Here is an 18206-nt window from a genome sequence, read left to right on the forward strand (position 1 = left end):
TGTGTGTTTGTGTGTTTTGTGGAAGACCGTGCAGTTGAAAAAGTATAGAGACAACTATAATCTGTCTTTTTTCTGCTTGAGCCATATGCCCAACCAAATTCAATTATCCTTACTTAACTATCTATCATGGCATTTTGTCCTGATAAAATTTCACACTCAATCAAAATTACCAAAAATCAAATTACCAATCAAAGTCCAATTCAATTTCTCAATATCTGCTTCTATAATATCAATTAAGTGTGATAACAATTGTGAAAAAAAAACTTATTCTCTGACCGTATGAAAAAAAAACACTGAAAAACGAGATCACATAGAAAACTCAATAAATGATTCAATAAAATAGTTTCAATAACTGAATAAGTGCCAAACTTGAACAATATTATTTTCTCACGGAAGAATTATTTTTGTTCACCATTTTTTACATCTGAGGATACATTGGCAACCAAAATTTCGTGTTTGCTGAGTAAAGTTTTATTTGTTTTTGTTTTTTTGCTTTTTATCACAAAATTTTCAACCCTTGACTTTGATTTCTGTTGAGAATTCTATCACTTACTGCAATTTCCAAAGCTGAGAACAGTATTTTGAGGCTTAGATTTTATTTCTATACTTCATTCTTCTCGAAAACAGTTTTCGTTTATTAACGTAACAGCTCAAAATCAAGTTATATATTTGTTTCTATATCGTTAGTGAAATAATGTTTAGGAAAATCCAAATAAAGTTAACATCACGTTTATGTCACCTAACTTTACAGCTCTTGATTATGTTATCACCTTACCAAGTGCCGTGCATATATGCATATAAGATCAGTTCAAACTGAATTACTGGTGAAAAAACAACTTGTTTTAATTGTTGTTAAAGTATTAACTTATTTTCGTGTACCTCCCCATATTAATTATAAATTGTACGGAGATTAGTGCAAAATAGCTTAGCAAGTATGGTTTTATTTAAAAAATTTCTCTATTAATTTTCTCTGGATGTAGTATAGTAGCACTGTTGTGTTTTAAAAACATCACGATGGAAATTGAACTTTTTCCTAATACTTTGTTTACTTGAATTTTGCGCTCTTTTACATTATTTGCTCGGCATCACAGAACATGGAACATTCGCCAAACTGAAACAGTATACTTTGTCTAGTATAAAACTCAATAACACGTTACAGGTTGACTTTTTGTCGAGCAAACATGGCCCCAAGAATTTTTTATGTTTTGTTTCAAGAGTAAACAGAAAAATCGAATTACTCTTTATTGAATATACATTCAGCCGTCACACATGTCTGAAAAATGAAAAACAACAGCCGCAAAAATTTTTGTGGTTAATCAAAAGATTTAATCCAATTGAATTAAAATTTAATTAGTAAAATTTACAGCTTAGTCCCAAACTTGTCACACATCGGTGAATGACATTATATCGTTGTTAGAGTTTCAGTATTCTTATAAGACGTGTAACAATCCTCAGCCAAAATAATTCATTTATGAGACCTTTTAAAAAGAATGTAGCAATGTTTTGTTGTTCGTCGATGCTGTTTATTTTTTGTCGAGATTAGGTTCTCAAGATGTGATGTAGCTAAACTCAAAAAAGCTGCAAAAAAATTGGGTTTATTAAGTTGCAAATGGTAGCTTTGGTATTTCACCTTTCAAAAATCATTGCAATCAACGCTTTGAACAGGAATATTTATGCTTTTTGGGGGTTTCGGTGAAGTGCTCTTCAAGGTATAAGGGAGATCAATTCATATTTGCTTGAAATTTCCCAAAAAAATTGTCGAAAGATTTCTAACAAAAATAATTTATTTCGAACATTTAAAAAGTCATACTTGATTGTTTGAACGCGTTCGTTCTCTTTTTGTAACAATTATTGTTCATTTAAGATCTCTTAACAGCGCAATTTAATCAGTGTCATTGATTGTAATGATTGAGATAGTCTCTGAAAAGACAATTTTTGAAAAGACAATTTTCGATGGTCTCTTAAAAGATCAATTTTCGAAAAGACAATTTTCTGAAAAGACAATTTTCTTCAATTTGCTATGAAGAAATTTGTCAATGACTTGAAGGACAAAGGAATAAACCATTCAGCTTGTACTGAAGATAATTCAAATTTGACGGGGTCTGCTGAACAAATATTTCAGCGGACAATGTGTTGAACTTGACGGAACACATTAACCGTGTGTAGATCAAATCAGAAATTAACAACTGGAAGGTATTTACTCTAAAGGTTATGAATCGAATATCATAAATCAATACACGCTAGGTTCATGCGTTTTTTCAGTAAAAAATCTATCGAGATTTACAGAAATGTTAAAATTTTAATTTATATACAACAACCAGAATCTTAAAAAAACTACTCGCTGTTGGCAATGGAAGTACTAAGCAAAGAACTTCTGGCTTGAACAATTTCAAATTCTGGTAAAAAATATTATTGACTACGCGCAGTTACCCGGGTGTCTTTAGGTCGGGTGCTTTTATGTGATGGAATTTGACATTACTGACTAGAAATAGGACTGTCTTAACTGCTGTACAAAAATCTAAACTTTGGGCCAAATTAAAAAGAATTCAGAAAAAGGTATATGGAACCACTTAAAGATTTAATCAATCCGGTCTAAAATTACACATAAAAAGATAGCCCATGGAGTCAATAGAAGAACTTGAACTGCTGAATTACCTTTGATAAAAGCCATACTTTGACCTGTGATAAGATTTTGTCTGACATGCGGTCATTGCTCAACCGTTGAACGTTGTTCCTCCCCTCATCAATATTGTAGATTTTTCATAGAGTCTGGATATTGAAAATCATTGCAATATAACTATTGCTTTTCGACGAAGCATTCAACTCTTCAGGAAAATTTCTTTACTAACTTATCAAGAATCAAAAATTGTTTGGCTAAGTTCCGTTCGGATGTTACCTCAAATGTCAAGCAATGGGTTTTACGGTCCAGTAAAAATTATTTTAATATTTCATCTTGCGCTCATTACCAGTGGCGCTAAATTATCGAGGGAACACGATGCTTACCGACTTCCCAGAAATTATTATCCTTCCGCGCAAATTATTAATTTAACTTACCACGCCAATAAAGATCTTAAATTTGAGGTAAAAACAACTATCTATGTCGATAATGTTGATGAAGACAACTTTAAGGACATAACTATTCACGCTTACAGACTGGAATTTACAAAATTAGAAGTTTCGACGCTAGATGGTGATATAATTGATAGTTATTTTGAGTTTGTGGTGCAGTACGAAACTTTAATCATACATTTAGAAACAGAAGAACCTTATCCGAAGTTGAAAATAGTCTTCGAGTATGATTTTAAAATTAAAATGTTTGGGTCGCGTAACGGAGTTTATGCAGTTCCTTCCTACGATGAACCTCCATACGAATTGGCAACCATGTTTCAACCATCCTTTGCCCGAAAAGTGTTCCCTACTTTTGACGATCCCTATTTCCGGTTAAATTTTACATTTAGCTTGAAAATTATGCAAGATCCGGATAAAACGCTCGACGCTGTGCTTTTCAACACCCCGCTAATATCCGAGATCTCAAATGGCAGTGAAAGGGTGTACGAATTTGAGGAAACGGTTCCGCTTCCAGCGTATTTGGTTGCTTTTGCTGTTTTAAATACTAAAAACCATCGTTTGTTGTTAAACTTTGACTATTTTGGAATTCCCATTCGATTTTTTCAAGTTTACTCTAACGCATTGTTACACTACAAAGAGATCCGTGAAGTTGTTGAACAAATAGTCCAATTTACGTTGTCGTATTGCGAGAGTCGTTTCGAAATTCGCTGGAAAATATCCCCGAAGATTGATTTTGTTTTGACAGTTATGGATAGATCAATTGGGGGAATGGAAAATGCTGGACTGATCACGATGTCAAGTGAAATCTACGCATCTTGCACGCCACAAAAATTTTCGATCCGGTAATGCTCTTAGCTTTTCAACAACCAATTGTTAACGAAACCGTACTTTAAGGAACTAAGATTTAAATTATTTAAGTCGACGCTCCGTAACCCTCCAGAGGTTCGTGGCAGAGCAAATCAGCGCTGAATCAGTCTAACGACATTCTGTTTTTTTTTCTGGATGGCCAGTACTCTGTTCATGTCACAATTTACACTGGCCAGTCTGATTTTTGGGTAAAATTTACGTCATGAACAATAATAAGTTCAGCTTAACTCCCGCCAACAAGGTTTGTTTTGTATGCGGTTCGAACTTCAGCGTGGGTACTTGTAACTTTTAACTTGCGTAGCATGGCGTAAACTAAGCTAAATGGACTTTGTGGTAATTGCCTGCAAACAAGCTTAAATATAACGAGTGTGTAAACTACTATAGTAATTACCAGTTAAAAACTACAAATAAATGACATTTATCCACTCAGATTTAAATTTAGGTAATTAGTAATTTTCATACTATGGATCATAAATTTAGCCTGGGCAAACTCTATGACCTCAATATAGTCATAATGAAGAAAAATTGCACATAAAGAAAAATGAATATTCTGGAGATGCAATGCTTCATAACTGGATTAAGTTTTTATTCGTGATATTTGGTAGCTCAGCGCTGAAATACTCTGAAACTCAGTCCGGGACAACACGAAAGTATGCGATATTTTGTCAACCTTGGTGAGAAACTTGTCGACACGAATTTATTGTTAAAAACATATTTTACGTATGAGAAAACTCATTTAAAATTAATGTACAGAGTACTGTGTTCAATTTATAATACAATCAATTTTCGAACCATAACTTCAATCCGTTAATAAGAAAAATTTGAACATTGCATCAAGTTGAAGAGATAAATCAAATTGTTACAAAGACTGGAAACAGTTATAGATTAACCTTGAAAAAAATAAAAATAAACATTTGTAATAACCCGACCCAGCGGTTCTGGAGATAGTAGGTTCGAGTCCTCTAAGCTCTAAATCATTAGAAGTACAAGGAGAAAACGCACACCACAGTTGGGTTGTTTCAATTGGTAGAGTTTAAATGAGTTGTTCTGACCTGGTGATATATTTATCATTAGATGAATTCGTGTTTGAGTTGTTTGGGATCAACTAATTTAAAAAAATGTAATAACCCAGCTTGTGGTATATCGAGCTCACAAATTTGCTATATAGCAGAGCTTTGTTGCAACTGTAGGAAATATAAGGAGATATGCAACTATAGGACATAACTCTAATTCTGTAACAGATTATGGAGTTATCTAAACTACTTTTGTGTTTATTACAAATTCATCAATGCACCGAAATTTGAATAGTGGAAAAATTTACGTCAATTCTCCAATTGAAAACTAAAAATGAATTAATTATTTCTTATGGTCTAAATTAGCGATCACCCGTGACGATTTACTATTATTCGGTAACTGCAAACAACTGACTAAAAATTAAACATCTGAAAATTATGGTAAGTTGTTTTTGCAAAATCATGTCAAAATATTTTTATTAGAAACAATTGAGTGCTCTTTTTGTATCAAGAAGTTCAATTTTTAAAAAAATAAAATGATTTCATCCTTTTAAAATAATCGAAAACTAATGCTGCCTTAAAAAAACAAATTTGTTGCTATGATGTATGAAATTGTTTATTGAATGGAGTTTTAAAAACTGTTCTGCTAGGAGGTATCAGAAACTCTTACAGATATATCTAATAATAGGCACGGCCAGTACCCTCCAATTACTGCCAAAAAACAACTTAATCTAAGCAAAGTAACAAAATCAAAAGATCATCAGAAAGAAACGCAGATATTTTGATGATATGGCTTTAATTTCGATAATAACTCAAGATTTTAATTAAAATATTAGGCACTTTTGGACTTTTCAATTTAGAACTTGACACTCTTCTACTTTAGCCTCTCAATGTCCGTGTTTTTATTGTGCTGTCAAATTTATCATCCAGTTTCCTAGTTTGTTTTTACAAAGGAACCTTCCTACAACATTATTTTTGATGGAAAAACCTTGTTGTCCTTTATTTTGGCAAGTTTTTCGAAACCAGATATGTTTCAAGTATTTGTTTAGGTTTTATTGTCTGACAGTCGGAAAAACGGGCATCAACGGTTGTTAAGATAATAAATATTCTGCCAACAAGGCAATTGATACAAAAACAACTGATACAATACACAAAATTTTCAATTCTCAATCGCTCAGCCAAAAAATTATTGTTGGTCAGAAGATGATTTTTTTTCCGACCCCTCTTGAGGGGGGGGGGGGGGGGGACTATACAATCTGATGGGTTTCTTTTGTTCAGACAATTTTGGCCGATCAATATATTCATCGTAGAGAGTTAAGATTGTTGTCATTAGAAAGCCCGTCCAGCGTAGAGTATATTTTCGTTTTTTTACAGGGAGTTATCGAGGTTTAAACTTCAGAAAAAAGTAGAGTGAATTCCGTCGTTTTTATTCACATTTTCCAGAAATTTTTACTAAAAATTCGTCAATTTTGCTAAAATTTCTTAATTTTTTTTAAAAAGTGTTGTTCAACTTTTTAAAGACAAAAAAACTATTGTCGACAATTTTTTAAATTATTTTGTCAAAAATTTGGGCTAATGTTTCAAAATTCAGACTTTTTCATCAAAAACAGCACGAAATAAGCTTCTTCAGTCCACTTTGATTACGTTTAGCGGAAGTGAACACCCAAACACCCCTAACAGAGTCTCTGTAGACTCAAAAGGGACCTTTATTCTTCAATTTCCGTTGAGAGCGCTCTGTAATCAAAATTTTGCCGTTTTTTGTTAACTTTAGTCGTTGATTATCAAAAACGGAGCAATTAATTTTGATACATTAACTGACAAATTATTTATGTCTATATAAGTGTTCCTAATGAACGAACAGCATTAGCAGGTCTGATTTTGACAAATCTTGGACTGCTACAATCCAAAAATCGCTCGGATTGAAATCAGTCGGTTTTTTTAAAATGCAATTAGTTTTTTTTTGCATCTTTTTAATATTAATTAAAGAAGAGAACGTTTCAAATCGAAACTGAGTAATGAGAGGTCCAATTGGCTTCCTATGCAGCTGCAAATTAATGCATCCAGTTTTATACTAGAAAGCTTTTGGTAGTTTTGACTTTTAAAAATATTTAATTTTTAAATAAATATTGGCTTATTGAACTTTGACTCTATTTTTTCCTTAATTTGGTCAAATTGCAGCTTACTGTCAGCAAAAAAAATCATCTTTCTACTGGTTTAAAATGTAATCTCTATTGCGGTTTCATGCTTAAAGTTATGGTTTTTTTTGCTTTGACACCACTAGAGTTCACATTTTTTTTATTTTTTTTTAATTTGCCCATTTTTCAAGTTTTTTTTGTTCTCGTTTTGTCACATTATCATATTATCGACAGTTCACATCTTAACATTTTTGGCGTTCACAAAAAGGTACAATTGAACATAAAAATTTTTTGATAGGCATAGATTCTGGTTTAAACGGCTTCGACACTAATTTCTCGAAGAATTTAATTGAGTTTTTGAATATTGTCTTTAAGTGTCTTTATATTTTTGTGTTCTTAGTCGTATGAAGTTTCCTTTTAAATGAATGACCAGTTTCATGGGCTCTTCATAAAAAAGAAAATTAGATGAGCCGATGTTATGATATCAGTAGATAGCGGATAGCTTTCATGACTTTGAAAACACTTGTTTTCCAAAATATAAAAAACACTTTTTATCTTCGCAATTTTGCTCCTTTTTTGTCTGTGTACTTGGTCTTGTTAATTAAAGGCCAAATATGACATTATGACATTATTGGTGTAAAGGGAAATTATCAAAAGGGATTAGTGTCACAAAATCTAATGTTATTAAAGAATTCGTTATTTAAGTTTTTAGTTTTTTAAAGAATTCGTTTTTAGTTTTTGTCATATTTGACGTTCTTTTGTAGACGTATGACATACTCTGGATCATTGCAGGTCTCAAGGGCTTCACTTGGACGAATAAAAGAACCTCTATAACGCTTTCATTTTGTAACTAATGGTTTTCATGAATTCGGAAGTAACTTTTTTTCGAAAAAAAAGCAGCAGGACTACATAATTTTGCCCTTTTTTCTTTTTTTCTACTTTTTACCTTGTCTCATTAATGAGATGTCACGTACTGCATTATGCGTGTTTGAAGAAGTTGCAATCAAAGATATCTTGAGGGCCAAAATATGGCTTTATGAATTCGAAATCGTTTTCTGGCCAATTATAATTGTTTTTTGTTTGATGTCTATTTGCTGTTCTTTTTTATCCACACCGACAAGTTTTAATGCCCTTCCATTGAAACATTAGTAACCGTTAGCGTATTGGATATTTTAGTTGATATCTAATGGTTTTCATAATTAATTGTCATTAAAATATTTTTTTTCTGTAAAAAAAATTAAGCGAAATTTTCAACTTAACTGTTTTTGTTCTTTGTTATCTAACTGTTACCAAGCTTTATTATGGAATGGTCTCTTATCTTTTCTTGCAAATTACAAATTATTTTGTTTAGTTTCGGTTCTATCTGACGCTATTTTGCCTTTGTTATTAAGTTTTGGTTTTTAAAACGTACATAAAGTTATTTATGTAATTATTGTTTGTTGTTGTTGTTTGATTTTGCTATTCGTCTTGACTGGCTTTCTTAATATCTCATCAATCTAATGCACATTTTATACTCTAATGAGTTTTGTTGCTTTGGAGGCTATCTTTTCGTTCATACACCAATTTTTTTCAAAATTACTTGAATTTTTGGGTTTTTCTATCTGTTCCTCATTTGGTAGACAATTATGCCAAAATTGTGGATGAGCAATCGCACACTAACGAGCCTCCTTGTCCTTTCTCAATTTTTATTACTTGTTTACATTATCAAAAAGATGTGGTACCAAATGATAAAAACAAGATCTGAGGATTTTAATCAAGTATTGTCTCATTTTTATCAATTATTCTCTCATCCTTCCAAAAAAAGCGTGATACCTATTAATTTCGATTTAGAGGCAAAAATAAAATGTTCTGCACAATTTTCTAAGTTGTGCAATTTGCGTTCCTGAGAAAACAAAATACTATGGCTGCTTCTGTGTCAGGGATCCTAATTTAAAATACATATTGAGAAATGACAAAACCTCTTAAGTCAAAAAATAGTCCTGCCTTATTATAACAGTAACTAGATGTGGTTGGACTTGAACTTCTGAACCCAGTGTGAGGTTGTAGGCAACAACGCTCAAAAAACTCTATCGATACCAAAAAACTATTTTTTATGATCATTTCTGACTGAAATTCTGAAGGATATATACTTCTATGGTGATCAATTCGCCACAATTTAAATGGTTTAGATTTTTTAAATATTATATATTAAATATTGAGTTAGGACCTAATTTATGTTATGATTTCACAATATATACTTCTTGGTTCGATTTCCTCCTCTTCTAATTACTGTATTTCACATCTCTGAAATCAGCAAAGCTTCAAAAATGTGCAATATTTAGTTCATTTTGCAAGCTCCCATTAGTTTGTGAGTAATCTTTTGCAAAACACGGTCTGATCAAATTTCTTCGCTTTCAAACATACTCTGATCACGTGAACTCATAATTGCAACTGATTCGCTCACTATTTTTGCACTAATAACACTATTGTGTACTCAAGTTAACCTCTGATTAGCTCATCGAGGACCGAAATAATCTCTAATCAGAACATGTACTTATTATCGTCCTAACTGTCGTGCGCTCTGACACTTTTGCGACTTCAAGGCTATGTACGTCGAGCGCAGAGCTCCCTTGTGAGTGCTCGAAGACGTGATCAGAAATGACTTCTGTCCCAGAATCCGACCTTGAAAAGTCTTAGTGAGAGCCAATCCATTTATTAATTGAATAAATAGATTTGTTTAACAGGTACTGTGAGAACGCTTATACGATTATAATACATGAGATAATACACCAGTGGACTGGAGGACTCATGACTAATGAATGGTGGTCCAATGTATGGCTCAATGAAGGTAATTTTTTCGACAACCAACCTCTACTTTGTGAATAAAGAAGACTGAATTACCAAATAAGTCAAAAACTAAAATGGCAAAGTCCGGGTTTGGATATAGAAGTCATTCCATCAAAATAAGTTTTGGATCTTTAAGACCATCGCAGATATCGACTGTATTGCTCAAGATTACGCAAATCAATTTTTTGGGTAGGAGACTTCTTTTGATAAAGAAGAACCTTCGTGAAAACTATAGCTTATACTTTTAGACTGAGAGTTATACAAGATCTGGGGCCCCGGAGTTGCCGCACATAGCATTTTATTAATGAATCATTAAATTCCAATTTCACTCATCACTGAATCCTGTTATTTGCAGACTAAATAAATCTGACAGACTGAGCATTGAATCAGCATAAACTTAATGATGACGTTTTGAATGCTGTTTGTCTGTGAATGATGAGAAGGGGACTGCTGTTTGTCTGAGCATAATGAGTCAAGCATTCTAGAATCACTAGCGTTCTGCTGTGTCACTGCGTAGTCACTGCGTGCTTTACATTACCCCAATGGAGTTCGCGATCTCTAATATTAACGCGAGGGTTTTAAAATGTGAGCAGACGGATCCAATTTTAACATAGTTAAAAAGTATCAAATTTCTTTCTCTGAACAGTATTATCCCATGTTTTAAATGTATGACTAATTATATTTTCAGTTGCGTTTAACTCCCTCCATCTACTTTTGAGATTCAAAATTCAGTTTACAACTTCACAAGCGAGGAAGTGTAAACTGTCGAAAAACGTGTGACTGTTTTGCAAAAACTTTATCCGTTTTCTGCTACAATTTAACTGGAATAAGAAAAATTTGGAAAAAATGATTTTCAAGTTTTTTTATAAGAACGTCGCAGTGTGCAAACTTTTGAAAACATAGCTTGTAATTCACAAAATAATGTCTCTTTGCATGCCGGCGTGAATGGGGCTTGGAAAGTTTATCATGATAATCTGATCTGCAAGAAAGTCCGAGCCCAGGAAAATTGCATATTTCAAGAATAACCAGCAAGCAATTTCATTAAGTTGAAAACTATGATTGAATTTTAAAAAAATGCTGTAAAAAACTAGGATTAACGTAGACGAATTGAACTCAGTCACACAAAAATTAGCCAAAAAAGTCGGAATATATTTAACCCAGTAATTTGAGAACTGTTTTCCTGTAAATTCAAAGAAGTCTTATCGCATGTTTTTCCAGCCCTTGTCAGATTTATCCCGAGATTATCTAAAAATATCGCAAGCTTTTCTTTTTTTAATTCAGATCGAAACACATGATTGAACTGAGTAAAAATTTTAACGGTGAACCTTCTCACGTCAGAACAGAAACGCAATGCCACAGTGCCCATTGTGACAAATTAATTGCCCACAACAATAAACCCAGTATTTGTTTCAACTGTTAATAATACCAAAATGACTAAGCATAATATTTTCTAAGCAAGATAATTTATAATTTCTTAAAAAAAACTTATCAAGTTTGTAATACAAGAAAATTTCATGCTACTGAGCGTTGCTATGTAGTCATTGGCAGAGCTAACAGGCGTGGAAAGTTTCTCGATTTTAAAAAGAAAAAAAATTTCCGTTTGATTTTCTTATTACATGCGAGAAAGAGTTTAAAACTGAATTTCCCTTACGCGTTTATCTTTGCCTCGTTTGAGCATTTATTAACATATAAGAGCCAAGATAATTCGTTTTTTTGTGTACTAGGGGGAAAACTCAAGGCGATTTGGAAATTAAGTTAATTAGGAGATAATTAAAAGATATTTAAGTAAGATGAACCGGTTTCACTATATGTGTCAATTTGTACATAGAAAATGGCTGTAATAAATTCAGCCATGACTTGTGGGCCTTAGCCGTGCCTGAGAAAATTGTGAATGGATTATTGCCCGAAAAGACCAAACGCAATAAAATGGGTGTTTGTGCGTTGGGTTTTTTGATTTTACCAATATCAAAGGAAGTTTAATTTTCGCCATTTTTAAACCTTTGCTGTAAAAAGTTCCAATAAAGATTCGGGCAAAATAGATCAGAGATCCGATTTTGCAAAAGAAACTTTTACTAATGTTCAACTAATTTTCAAGGCTTCACAACCTTCTTCCAATCAGAAGTCACCCGGGCTTTGGTCAAGTTCAATCGGCTATCAATCAATGCAAATTCAATTGTTTCGAGGCCCCACTCATTGAAAGAAATGGCAGTGCACGACGACTCGCACAAAGTGCTCGCTGTTAAAAACTTCGATTTTTTCGGATTTGCTGCAGACTTCTACCACAAGGCCGGATATGCTGTATCATTACTAGACGCCGCAATGAATGATAACTTGATGGTGTGTATGGGTGTTATACTTGCAAAGTTTCCCTATCAATCAATGACGGCAAAATTTGTTGTTGATGAGTTAACAGATTGTCCGTATTCGACAGTGAATGTAACAGAATTCATGCGATACTGGCTATTTGATGAAAAGATTCCAATTCTTAAAGTTGAAGTACGACTAGGATCAAATACCACAAAGTTTCAGAACACAGTGAACAAAGCATTCATCACGTATTCGTTTTTGTGCAGCAGTTATGAGAAACTTGAAAGTGGCGAATGTCATGAACGGGAATCGAACTTCCAACCTCATTTTGCTGTCGTCTTTCGAGATGTCAACAACCATGTATTACAGAACCCTATCATAGTCAACGAAAACAATTCAATGGCGAAATTGTACTTTGACCTTGAAGCAAATCCGTTGTATTTCATAAACGCGTATGACCAGGGCAATTTTTTGGTTCATTACCCGGATGAGGTTTATAACCAATTTTTTGTCTGGATCAACGACAAAATATTTGCTAACAAAATAAAATTGGCACCCTTTTACAAGATATTCGTAATGGATATGTTCGAGCTTTCACGACGTGGAAGAATTAATATGTACTGGTTGTACATGGTTTTGCAAAACCAAAACCGACTGGATAAAGCCGGAATTATTGACAAACGCCAAATTGAAGATTTTGAGGAATGTTTAGACTACGATTTTTTTGCAAATTTACCCAGAAACGCGACCATCCAAAAATTTGGCTGCAATTGGAGGCAATACATGGTTAAGATACCATGTGGCGAAAAATGGGACGACCTTGTTCAACATAAGAAAAATGCTGGGAATAAAGAATGCAAAGTTTGGATAAGAATGTTTGGTGAAAAGTTTGAACAACTTTTGGAAGATAATTACGACAGTGCAGACTTTTCCCATTTTTAAAATGATGATGTATAAGCGAATGAACATGCCTAAGTTCAGATTAAATTCGGTGAAGGTATAATAGTACTTAATCAGCAACCACAAAAAGAAAACCAATAGTTGCATGCTTTTCCTCAATCTTTTACAAGGGTCGAATTGTTACTCCCAAAAGATATATGACAGAAGCTTCCTGGAGACGACTTTAAAGGAAAATTAAGCTTCAAATTCCAATGTTTTTCAAGGCTGCAATGTGCTGCCAAGGATGTAAAACCAGGCAAGAGTTGGTCTGCCAAAGTGGCTAAAACGATTTATGAGTAAGCGAATTCAATAGGAGGAGTTCTTAAAGAGTCTCTCACTGCAGCCGCACTCTTATTCACACAACACCCCCCCCATCTGAAGACTGCAAGACCCCCCTTCTGTCCCCACACTTTAGCAGTTTTTGCGATCTTTTAAACTGTTTTGTCTAGTATTACCTCGTCGGACTAGCATCACTACGTTGCTGGGGGCCAATTTCTCAAAATTAGTTAACATTAGCCTACAATTACATCATCACGATTTATGCCAAGATGGGCGGGGTTTAATACTCAAAAGCATCATTTTATCTCTGCTGTCAAATAATCTCTTACGCCTTATTTTTTTCCTTTCGACAAAATGCTCTCCACTACAATAACAAAAACAGAGGAATGCAGGGAGTGCAATCGACCCGGTAGCATATCTACTAGATCAGAACAACATATCATTGATTGAAAATTTATTTCGCTGAGCTAACAAATTTATGAACGTAATCACAGACAGGTCTAAAAAGAGGGCCTCCATTGTTCCGACCCCACTTGTTGGGGGAAGGAACTATATACTCAAATGGTTTTTTTGCTCAGTCAATTTTGGCCGATCGATATATTCATCGTAGAGAAATGTGGGTGGTATCAATAAAAAGCCCGACCCGCGTAGAATTCGAAATTAAAAAGATTTTTTTGAATTTCGTTTTTTTTCGAGGAGTTATCGAGGTTTAAAGTTTTGTGTGAACACCGGATATTTCCATGATTTTGTTTACATTCAGTGTAATTTTCGTTCAAATTTAGATATTTTCTTTAAAAAAAATTAATTCAAAATTACATTTCAAGCTACAAATTGAAACATTTTTGTGTTATCAACAAACAAAAGACGATAAAAAAGACAAGTTCTGGTCTCTTAGGGAAGGTAAATATAAAAAAATCGAATTCAATTTGAGAGCTATTTTTTGGGAAATTTTCCTATTTTTTATTGTTTTTTAATCACTTTCAGACAAGTCATCATATTTCGAATCAAGGTTCCGTTAATGGCAAATGCAATTTACAGTCAAATGATGCCCAATGATAAAAAATCAAAAAATCCGTTTTCAAGGAATCATTTTTTTTGGCTTCAACTCAGAGTTTTTGAAACTTTTAAAGAGTTTTTGAATTTCTTTTGGAGATTTTGTAAAATTTTTGGAGTCCTATGGCAACGAATTGCTAACAGAAAGTGCATTGGGTTTCCTAACATGCATTAAGTGAACCTATATAGTGTTTTGAGTGGACATATAATGGCTGTTGAGTCTATAAAAAAAAGTTTCGAAAATTTTTTGAACATTCACCGATCTTAAAAACTTATTTTTACGAACTGTAACTTAATCTCATTAAACACAGAACCCACTTTCTTTTCACTGCAATTAGAATAACCTGGTTAGAGATTTTATCTGGTTGTATTGGTATTAACTATTGGTTTTAAAGTTTTGATTCATGGAGTTTGAACAATATGAAGAAACAGGATTTTTTTTTCGTAATTTTGGTTCTTTTTCAAATCTTATCACCTTATCATAATATTGATGGTCCCCAATGAATTAGTGAAAACGTCCAATGCATCTTAGGTAAAGTCTTTAGGGAAAATTTTTGGTTTAAATGGCTTTGACACCTTCTTCTTGCACTCTTCTGCTGAAATTTTTGATTTTCGCCTGTATTTGTCGTTGTTTTCACAGTCATAATAATTATTGTGATGCCATATTGATGATTTATAATTTCAAACATCCTTGTCTCATCGAGGCATAACTTTCTTTGTCTTTCATTGACAACTATTGAATTTAATGGCTGTTAGGACTTTAAAATAATTTTTCGAATTGATTTTAAACATTTACCGATCTTAAAACTTTTTTTCGCAAACTGAAAGTCAATCTCAGCAAAATCAAGATCAACTTCTTTTCTACTGCAAACTAGATTAATCTGGTTAGCGGTTTTATATTCTAACTATTGGCTTTGTGACTTCCATGCCACTGGTTTTCATAATTTTTTTCAGTTTTTGGATACTTTATCGTAATTTTGTTTCCTTTTGAAATCTTATCACATTATCCTATTTTTCTTAGTTCCTGTTGGCTTGAAGAAGACGTTGAATGGATCATAGATAAAGTTTTTAGGGAAAAGGATTATGGTTTAAATGGCTTCGACACTTTCTTCTCCCACGTTTCCTTTTGAAATTTTGTTTTTTTTCTGTGTTTGTTGTTGTTTTCATATTCATTAGGCTTGTTGTGATTTTCTATTGATAACTTATGCATGACAAACATCACAGAGCTTTTGAATTTAATGGCGTTGATACTATGGATTCTCTCAAAATTTTATTGGTTTTAAAATAGTTGTTCTTATCTTTTGAAGTCAAATTGTTAAAAAAAATCCTAATGCAGTTGAAAAATGTTATATTGTAAATGTAATTAGGATATGAAAATGAAAAATATTTACTCAAATTTTTTTTATTGGCTTTGACATTTTTCTCGAACTTTTTTAAATTTGCTGCTTTTGCAGTTTTTTTTATTTTCCATGTAGCCGTAAAATACTGACAGGACTCATAAGCTTCTAATTGAGGATTTAACAAACAAATTTACTCAAACACTCAATTTGTAACGAATAGTCCAAAAGTGTGTGATATTCGTTTTCAAAGATTTTTTAAACTTTTCAGTTTTTGTTCTTTTTGTAAACTTTAACTTGATCTCAACATTTAGAGGTGTAATCTATTTCCCAGTAATTCAAAATTTAAATTATCTTAATGACAATTTAACATAATTGATGTTTTTATTGGACGATATGCGTTTTCAAAAAAGCTTTCTGAGTGTTCGATATTTGCGTTTTTCTCTCTTCATTTAGCACATGTGCGTAATAACAGATCCCAATAAGTTTCAAATGTGGCCAAATTGAACTTAAATTGTTTGGCATATACTTAGTTGATTGGTTTTAAATGAAAATTGGATTAAAAACATATAATATTCAGATAAAAGCTAATGATTATAATGGTTTCAATAATTTGGGTTTTCGTAAATTGTTTGTATTTTTTCGTGTTTTTCTGCATCTTTACTCTCTTTCTGTGACTTAGTATAACCAAAGACAGGTCCTATTGTATTTGCAATGACTTTTAGAATACTTAATACGAAATTTTTTTTATCAAAAGCTAAAGATTTTGAGATTTTTTAACTTTTTTGTTTGAAAAAAAGGTTGATTGTCTTTTTTGAAGTTTGCCTAATTATTTTTTTTCTTTGTCGAATTATTGCGTAGTCTCATTAAGGAAAGTTCCCATATGCTGTGTAGTTAGGAAGAAGTAACTGTGTGTAGTTAAGGTTTCATCCGACTGCATTTTGACGTTGTTACCAGGTGCTTTTAAATTAGAATATTGAGTTTTTACCCTTAAACTGAAACTTTCGTTTCTGCTTATTTTGTTGTTTGCTTTTTTTCTCGTAGTCTTTTCAAGGGCAGCTCTCGTGAGCGCTCTAATGAGGCGTGGTGTTTTTTTATTCAATTTGTAGTTTGGTTGTGTAAAAAATTTTTCGAACTCAAACACATATTTTTGATTATCTCTTCATTTGGTTGACAAATGTGTCAAAATTATAGATGAGCTAGGGTCGGAACATCATGTGCCAACGCACATTAACGAGCATCCTGTTTATTTTTCAATTTAAATTGCTTTCTCTTACAGCTTATCATGCTGCAGAACCTACATTTGGCCTTTTGTCCGATTTGACCAAATCGTGGACAAATGCGACAAAACATTGTCACATTTGAACATAAATTACTTCACTCCTTTCCACGGATTTTTAGCCTACAGCAAGAGTTCTCGTTTTTTCAATAGTAATCGAAGGGTTCAGAAACTAAACTTTTGTAAATGCCAAGATGCTTTAGTTGAAACCAGCAATTTGCCTTTTCAATCCCCAAATAGTAAAATGAAGAAACTTTCTCGAAGTAAAATTCGATTCGAAAAAAAGACAGCTCTAAAGCACAAACCGAGAAGAAGTGCGACGGATATTGTTCTGATTTTTTCAAATTTCAGCAAAAATCACCTTTCTGTAACTGTTTTCAACGCTTGCATATAAATCTGGTCTTCAAAAAGGCTGTGAAAACCGCCGAAAAAATTCAGCATATTTGCCTGTTTCTATGTTAGTTTGTTATGTACGTTTCTTGCGGCGCCGGGGTCGAGGAGTCAGCAGCTGTAAGCAGAAATTTTTGTAAGAAATCCGTTGAATGCGCTGAAATTATTTAAGATTTGTGCTGAATGCGCTGAAAATTAAGAATTTGGTGGTGAATCCGCTGGAAAAAAATATTTCAGCACCTTTCAGCGCATTTCTTACATAAAATCAGCATATGATTAAGCACCTTTCTTACATATTTTCAGCACTTGGTGAATCCGCTGAAAAAAATATTTCAGCACCTTTCAGCGCATTTCTTAAACAAAATCAGCATTTGATTAAGCACCTTTCTTACATATTTTCAGCACTTCTGAAAATTTTAATTTCAGCTGATTCAACACCTTTCTTACACAATTTCATCAATTTTCTTACCAAATTTCAGCAGCTTCTCAGCATCTTTCTTACATACTTCCAGCACTTGTGAAAATTTCAATTTCAGCGGATTCAGCACCTTTCTTACATAAAATAAATAATTTTCTTAAAAGTTTTGAACATCTTCTCAGCGCCTTTCTTACATGTTATCCTGAGATCAGATGACAATCTTATGACTTCTTTTAGTGGTAGGGAGTATCCCCTGTGTAGGTAGAGTGTAAAACAGACCATATTGCGACTCAA

At 33.0% G+C, this 18206-nt stretch overlaps 2 protein-coding genes across 3 annotated transcripts in view; one reads left to right on the forward strand and one right to left on the reverse strand.

Annotated features, from left to right (window-relative positions):
* LOC142345738 (tetraspanin-3-like) overlaps window positions 1–18206 on the reverse strand; it is a 550337-nt gene that overhangs the window by 69807 nt on the left and 462324 nt on the right. The window lies entirely within an intron of this gene.
* On the forward strand, window positions 3590–13159 carry LOC142346186 (uncharacterized). The gene is made up of 3 exons (XM_075398695.1): window positions 3590–3911; window positions 9808–9911; window positions 12006–13159. Exons 1-3 carry the CDS (start codon window positions 3817–3819, stop codon window positions 13157–13159), a joined length of 1353 nt encoding a protein of 450 aa, XP_075254810.1. The 5' UTR covers window positions 3590–3816.

Source organism: Convolutriloba macropyga, chromosome 9, assembly GCF_964194025.1.
Source record: "Convolutriloba macropyga chromosome 9, txConMacr16.3, whole genome shotgun sequence".
NCBI lineage: Eukaryota > Metazoa > Xenacoelomorpha > Acoela > Convolutidae > Convolutriloba > Convolutriloba macropyga.

What these genes read in the sequence shown, in the direction of transcription:
- LOC142346186 (XM_075398695.1), top strand. Translation starts at nt 3,817, where the DNA reads ATGGATAGATCAATTGGGGGAATGGAAAATGCTGGACTGATCACGATG. An exon ending in CCACAAAAATTTTCGATCCG is followed by an intron (nt 3,912 to 9,807) that starts GTAATGCTCTTA and finishes TTTGTTTAACAG; the next exon opens with GTACTGTGAGAACGCTTATA. An exon ending in CAATGTATGGCTCAATGAAG is followed by an intron (nt 9,912 to 12,005) that starts GTAATTTTTTCG and finishes CTAATTTTCAAG; the next exon opens with GCTTCACAACCTTCTTCCAA.